Source organism: Amborella trichopoda, chromosome 5 (genome assembly GCF_054954075.1).
Source record: "Amborella trichopoda isolate Santa Cruz 75 chromosome 5, AtrichopodaSantaCruz75HAP2 v2.0, whole genome shotgun sequence".
NCBI classification, from domain to species: domain Eukaryota; kingdom Viridiplantae; phylum Streptophyta; class Magnoliopsida; order Amborellales; family Amborellaceae; genus Amborella; species Amborella trichopoda.
This window is the reverse complement of record NC_142340.1, coordinates 4,289,854-4,297,364: the sequence shown is the minus strand read 5'-3', so window position 1 is coordinate 4,297,364 and position 7,511 is coordinate 4,289,854. Positions and strand designations below refer to the sequence as shown.

The 7,511-nt window shown below is 42.6% G+C and overlaps 1 protein-coding gene across 1 annotated transcript; it reads right to left on the bottom strand.

Annotated features, from left to right (window-relative positions):
- Nucleotides 1–2,501: 2,501 nt before the first annotated feature.
- LOC18443430 (protein phosphatase 2C 51) lies at nucleotides 2,502–7,031 on the bottom strand. Its single transcript, XM_006853619.4, has 3 exons — nucleotides 5,204–7,031; nucleotides 4,200–4,305; nucleotides 2,502–3,420 (listed from the first exon to the last, which is right to left on the bottom strand). Exons 1-3 carry the CDS (start codon nucleotides 6,386–6,388, stop codon nucleotides 3,095–3,097), a joined length of 1,617 nt encoding a protein of 538 aa, XP_006853681.3. The 5' UTR covers nucleotides 6,389–7,031; the 3' UTR covers nucleotides 2,502–3,094.
- Nucleotides 7,032–7,511: the final 480 nt, after the last annotated feature.

The window sequence follows — 7,511 nt, the reverse complement described above, 5'->3', positions numbered from 1 at the left end:
CACCATTCACCTTCACTCTGAGATTGATTGAGAGAGACAAAGACATGTAGAGACAGTGAGAAAGAGAGAATTAGAAGCAGAGAAATGGAGAGAGAGAAAGACAGATACCATGAAAGAGACAGCCACAAGCCCTCTCATTTTCAAAACCCAAGGAGAAAACCTAACCCCCAAACCCATAGAGGGTCCTCTCTAAAGCTCATACGCATTTTCATCTCGCACCTGCAAATCAGAGGACCCACATCTCTCGGAACACAACATCAGCCTCATGTCCAAGAAAACCAGTTACATCTTTCGACCCTGCAACAAAGTTTTCTGAACCTTTATCTGAGCTCGGAACCACTCTCTCTAAACCAAAGCCCCGTAGCTGATTTTCCGGCACGGCACCCCACCTGGAATCAAATCCTCGAAGACGCAGATCCAGATGCCTGAGTTGTAGAGGAGGCTAGGGTTTGGCGACGGGGATTGAGAAGACGGGGCTCTTTACTATGAAGAAGGGGCCTGTGACGTGAGCGTTTCTCTTCTCTCTCTAGGAAGCAGAGAGGTTTGGCTAGGGTTTGGCTTGACGGTGGGGTTTGGGGATGATGAAACGATTTAAAGGTGGGATTTAGGTAAAAAAAAAAAAGGTTCAAATCGATGAGTTAAATGGATGGTGATGGATGTATTATTATAATTAATTATTAATTATTTTTAATTTATAAATACAAATCAGTTATGGGTAGCATCTTGCTGGGCTCGTACTTGAACCCGAGATAATTAGGGTATGATATGTTAAACCCGGATTATATATGTGGTTCCAAAACTTAAACCCACACCTAGACCTGTATATCTGCAAAGTCCCGAGTCGAATACGGTCCACTGCCAGCCCTAAGCCTAAGCCTAAGCCTAAGCCTAAGCATACCCTACATTGTTTCTAGCCGGGCTCAAAGAGCCCTTTCAAGGGAGAATTCGGAAATGGCACCTAAACTTCGTAGCGAGAAACTAACATGGAAAATAACGCCACCACAAAATGGAGAAAAAATAACGAGGTGGCTAAACGCTCAATCTTATTGATAACACAAACCATCTAAGTGACCTCTCAAACACACTGCTAAAACCTATCTATTTAGATTGGGAATCACCCGACCAAAACCAATTCCAAAAGAGTCCATTACCAACTCTAGCTTTCTTAAGTAATTTTTTTTTTTTTTTATTTTAAATTTATCTAATATTTATTTGAATTCCTTAATAAAAATAAATCCCAACTGTTTTTTTACTTTTTATTTATCAAAATTACATATTCAAACTAATATGAATGATTGGAAGTTTGAGACGGTAAGACTATCCACCCCATCGAGACGTATTGAAACATTCCTCTTTTTTTTCTCCTTTTATGTATTGGGCAAAGTGGGCCACAATGATTTTTTGGATCGATGATTTAAAAGAAACCTGGTCAATACAAAATCACTTGATCCGATCTGAAAATCAATTATTCTGTTTCAATTTTGTATATAGAAAAACAATCGGGTCTATAAAAAAACCAACAGTTCCATCCAGTAAAAGAACATTTCTTTGTAATACAACAATCTAAACTACTGATTCACCGATTTTGACTGTTGTTTGGCCGAATCAATGATTTTTCACGTGATTTTTCACAAGTTTACTTCTTTTTGTTCAAATAATAAAATAATAAGATTCTTGAGGTGCTCAATCGGGTCACCGATCCTTTTTTTTTTTAATCACGTGTCTCAATGAATCCATAATGAAGGCACTGGAAAATTCATCTTATACAAATAAAAGTTGGAAATTAAGAGGTGGGATATCAGGCAAAATAAGAACAGAAGATCAAGGGTAAAATAGGAACAAAAAATTATGTATCCTTCCATCGAGATGGGCCCACTTCTGTTTTCAATTTATTTTAAGGAAGCCACGTGGCCCCACGCTCTCCACTACCCTTTCTGCTTCTTTCTTGGTAGATTCCCCCGTCCAACTTAAAGCAAAAGTTTGGGAACGTGTCGACCCCGATGACTCCAATGTTCATACGTGGACGGTTGAGATCGCAGCTCAAGGATATCGAATCGAATATCCCCACGTGTCCAAGGCAATTAATATTATTCATTACTGGAGTCAATTCCAGAGTAAGGGCGAAAACGCAATCACATGAATTTAAGACGCGGGCCCCGCATGGAGCGACAGGGCATAAAAATAAGCCGACAGGACAGTCTTGCTATGGACACGTGTCTGTACGTTCTGTACAGATCTGCACCGTACACGTGTCGGAATGCTGACAAAGCCAACTCGGCACATCCAAGACACAAAGCCGCAAAATTACAAACCCTAATCTTTTCCGCCAATAGCGGATCACAGCAGTCATTTACCGGCGAAAACGAGACCTCTGTGCGGTTTTCCGAACGATTCCCGGCCGGAAAAAAGGATTCCGGTGTACAAAAAGAGGTTATGGAGTCGAGCTTCAAGAAGAAAACAAGAAGAAAAGCTATAAGGAATTAAGAATTTGAGACAGCGAGTGAACGACGAAATGTGAAAATACCTGTTCTTAAATATTTTCATTGCGATGGCTTTCCATTTTGTGAAGAATTACAGTCTTCGATCTCCTGAAACCAAAGGAGATCTTGTGCAAACAAAGCTTCCTTCTCAAAGTGAAGAAGATCCACCTCCAAAAACCGTATAAAAAGCCTTACAATTTCACATATATATATACCACAAAAACTCAAGAGAACGGCGTAAAACCACACAGATCCTCCGACTTCCAAAACTCTGGACTAAATCCAGCGATAGTAAGAAATGATCTCCAAGGATAATGAGACCCGATCTTACAGTCTGAAACCTCAATTCCCGCTGTAGAGAGTCCCTCTAATGAATATCTTCTCGTGCAAAGTTCTTGCATTTGCAGAAAGAGAATCGATGTAAACAGCAGAGAAAGAGAAATTGACAGTCGCTGTAGTGAATGTCATTTCAAGCAGGTAGAGTGAGAAAGTTCCATGACAGGAATCTCTCTTTTAACAGCTCGCTAGAGAGAGGGATAAAATCCCGTCATCAGACTCTATACAGCAAATTCCGGTAGGAAGAGAATGAAGAAAGAAGAGAGAAAATCTACTATTTATCTCTGTGGCAGGCGCCTTCTTCTATGTTTGAGGTCGACGACGATAATGGTGATATTGTCGGAGCTGTGGCGGTGCATGGCAAGGTTGGCCAAGTGCTCGGCCGCAGCCTGAGCAGGTGATGGCGATGGCGTTGGCGCGGATTCATCACGCAACACCCGGCTGGGCCGAGACAGCACGCGGCGAGCCTCCCGGCAAGCCTCCTCGTTCGAGACCACGTCCCACAGGCCGTCGCTGGCGACAACCAAACACTCGTCCTCGTCGGTTCGCGGCGTGAAGCTTACCTCCGGGTCCGGGATTATCGACGGCCTTAGATACCTGTCGCCTGCGCAAGATTTAAAATCGAAAAAACTTATAATTTTTTTTTTTTGGGCAATTCAATGGGTGGCGCCGCTGTACCACCACACTTTGTACAGCAGCCAAAGCAAAAATATTTTAGTAGTACCGCTGGACCAAATTTGGGAGATCAAATTAAAATAAGAAAAAAGCTTTTATACGGCTTATAATGTAGAGCTACGGATGCACCTCAAAAATCCGTATGAAAAAGTAGTTTTAATGGTGAAAAACCCAATCATCCCGACATCGAGAGGTATGATCATGAAAAATAAAAAAAAATTAAGTCTAAAAAATAGTTCATTTTACAACATATTATCTACACATTTTACAACATATTATCTACATTTTACAACATATTATCTACACATTTTACAACATATTATCTACAGTATCCATTTTTAAGACTTTAAGATTTTCATATATTTATAAATCTACTTGATTTTAATTATTTTTTAAATTTAAAATTTTATAATTAAATATAAAAAATAGATTTTAAAATAATCCTATAAACATTTTACATCAAAATTGTATTCCATGATAAAATTTGAAGGCCCACCTTACCTCTACAGCTACGGATGCGTATGCCAACTGCACCCCAATAATAATTGCACATTCGTAACAAATAAAGATTGGAGAAAGGGAGGAAATGGAAAATAAAGGTTGGCACCTTCTTTGATTTTTCTCATTAATTAAAGTAAAGAAAAAAATTGATTATTTACTTATTTTAGGATAAAATAAAATAAAATAAAAGGGCGTGAATCGGTGGACCTATGGCTCTCGACATGGCGAGGACTCCGAAAACACGTGAGCCGTTCCAGTTTATTACTTTCCCACCGGCCGCTTCGATCCTCTCTAGCTCGTCCTCTCGATCAGGCTGCCCATAATTTCAATATCCACAAAAACATAAATTACAAACATAAAAAATTCTCATATTAAATTTCAATTATTCATGCAAACATTACGCAGAAAATTGAAAAAATTTGTCCGCAATTTCAATACACACAAACAAATAAATTACAAACATATAAAATTTTCTCATATTAAATTTCAATTATTCATGCAAACACTACGCAGAAAATTGCAATAATTCGTCTGCAATTTTGAAAATTCCCCGGCAACAATTACTTGATACCATGCCCTTGTGACTTTTCTTTTTTTAAAGAGAAATCTATTAAATTATACGAAACTCGATCTTCTTTTTTTTTTTTTTTTAATTTCAAATACATGCTTGATTTAATTTTAATAGCGCGTAATTTTTTTGATAAAATTTCACATTAAAAAGGAGTTTAAAAATTTATAAAAATACACTTAAGCTTGTCAAATGGTTCAGGTATATTTTGATAAATTTTCCTAAAAAAAAAGCTTAAAAGAACAAATTTCTTTCAAAAAAATACATTAAAAGACAATTTTTTTTATTAATCTGAGGACAAAACCAACTACGTTTTAAACCCCTATCCAAATAAAATACGAATAAATAGAAAGGTAATAGAGAGTCTGTGAAATGCGAAATACAAAATAAAAATAAACTGGTTTTTTTTTTTTTTGTTTTGAGTTGGTCCTTTTTTTGTGGACCGATGGCTCTTGGTTTCGGCCAAAAGATGAAAACAGTACCAGCGAAAAAGGGCTTAAAAGCAAAATAAAGAAGTAGAGTTTCCTCTTTTTTATTACTTTCTGGAGATAAAAAAGCAAATAAAGAAAAAGAGTTTCGTCTTTTATTAATTAATATTATTATTTTGTTGTGATCGGAGGAGAGGAGAGGAGAGGAGCGGAACCTTGTGATCAAGGGTGAGGGGGATGGCCTGATTTCCGCGGCAGAGAACGGCACGAGAGTCGCCACAATTGGACGCGATGATCTGACACCCTGAAACCACTACCACCACCGCAGTGGACCCCACTATCTCCGGTGCTATTGGCTCCGCGGCCCCAGCGGCGGCGGATAGGGCCGCCACCTCGTCTCCAGCGCCGGTGATCTCGCCGTCCACCCTTAGAAATGATCGCGACAGAGCCCCCTCCCACCATTTTTGCCAGCCTTCGGTTGATGGAGAGGCGGGGCCGCTCCTCGTTTCCCACTCCTCCGCTAGGGCGGAGTGCATTCTCTCACTACAAAAGTTGGCAACCTGCGGTCCGCCATGGCCGTCGTAGACCCCAAAGAACCCAAGCGGTGCTGGCTCACAGGAGTCCCTCGACCCCATCGCCGCGCACCCGCCCACCACCTCACAAGCCACCCTGAGAAAACCAGTCAACACAGCAAACGCATCCTCCATCTCCATTCTCCCCCCTATCACAGAAGTCGACCCCCAGGCCAGCGCCCTCCCCTTTCCCAAACATCTCTCCCTAACCCTCTCCTCTCTCCCCTCAACGACGTAACATCGATCACTGACTGGTTCGCTGACGACGTCACCTCTTCCACTAACGGCGTCAGGACTATCATTGACGACGTCACATCTGTCACCAACGATTTCACACCTATAACTGACGACGTCATCTCTCTTACTAACGGCGTCGAACTCCGCCACCATAAGATCCTCAACGGAGAGGGAGGCCACGGCGGCGGCTGCCTCAGTCTCTGACGGGACGCTGTCCGCCGTGCAGGAGCCGGAGCTACCAGTGGTGCGGCCAGATGTGGTGGTGCTCCGGCTGTCATCAGAGCCAAACATGGAACTGCTGGAATCTGTCCTCAAGGGATGAGCACAGTCCTCGTCGGAGGTGGCCGTGGCCGGAAAAAGGGAAATTCCGGCAGTGGGGATGGCTGGAAAATGGGTGGTTTCGGCAAGTGGGTCAGATTCAAAGCCGCCGTCCATTGGGACGATGGATTTGGGTCTTGGCGATTGTGGTGGATGAGGGCGGGCTGGAGCCCTTCTGGTGGTGCGACCATGCGTTAATAAAGATTTGCGAGTGGGCCTTTGGGCCACTCCTCGAGTGGTGTTACGGTTGGCTGAGGATTGCTTCGCTTTCATATAGGCAAGGCCCTGGCCCTAGAGAGAGAAGGAGCGTTTCAGCTGAGAGAGAGAGAGGGCTACTCAGAGAGAGACAGGCCTAGAGAGATGGGGAGATGGGGCGGAGAGCCTAAAGAGGGGCTAAGCAGAAAGAGAGTCCTGGAGACAAGGGGGAGAGGTGTTTAGAGAGATGGACCCTCTAGATAAGAAAGAGGAGCAAGAGATTAAAGAGAGAGGGAGAGTTCCTCTCCACCCCTGGAGCCTAGAGAGAGATGCCTTCCTCTCAAGCCCAGAGAGAAAGCCTTCCCCCTCAGGCCGGGAGAGAGAGAGGGGTAGTGAAAAATGATAGAGAAGGAGTTGAAGCCTTCCAAAACGCGAAAGGTATTGAGAATTCTTCGAGATTCAAAGTTAGGTGAGTTGCAGAGTTGTAGAGAGAGGAAGATGTTAATCGCGGCCGCGCCGGTTTTCTGTGTTTTAAAGAGAGAAAGCTTTGCAAATTAAGTATCTGAAAACAAGAGAGAAAAATGGGAGGAATCAAAGTAGAACCTTGTAGAAGAGAGAGAAAGAGATGAAGCTTCTTTGCAGTAAGAGAGAGAGAGAGATGAGGCTTCTTTGCACAGAGGCAGGGACGAGAGGGAAAATGAGAAGAGAGAGAAACTAAAGGGAAAATGAGAAGAGAGAGAGGATGCGCTTTTGCAGTAAGAGAGGGAATCAGAGAAACTGAAGGGAAAATGAGAAGAGGAGAGAGAGAAGGGGTTTCTTTGCAGTAAGAGAGGGGGGGAGAAACGGAAGGGAAAATGAGGAGAGAGAGAGAGAGAGAAATGGGATGGGGTATGGAAGTATAAATGGAGTAATCGAGGCTAGAGAGAGAAGATAGTGGAAGTAGCCACCGACACGTGTTACGGCGTGATGGCAGAAGTCGCACGCATCTCCCATTAAACAAAAGGAGCAAGCGTCACTATTAAACTGACGCCACATTACACGTGTCACATCCTTGATGGAATTTGGTTACGACGTGTCAGATGTTGGTTGGTCGGTACCAGCTGAGCCACACCTTCCGCATCACTGGAGATCAAACTGCTGTCCTTTTTATCTCTCTAAACCCTAGATCCCAGACTATCAAAGTGCGTACGAAATTTTGAAA

Bases quoted from the DNA above. Each gene is read 5' to 3' on its own strand.
- LOC18443430 (XM_006853619.4), bottom strand. From the start codon at position 6,388: ATGAAAGCGAAGCAATCCTCAGCCAACCGTAACACCACTCGAGGAGTG. The intron at 4,306-5,203 runs GTTCCGCTCCTC...AATTATGGGCAG, and splicing joins CCCTCACCCTTGATCACAAG to CCTGATCGAGAGGACGAGCT. The intron at 3,421-4,199 runs GTCCACCGATTC...AATCTTGCGCAG, and splicing joins CGCCATGTCGAGAGCCATAG to GCGACAGGTATCTAAGGCCG.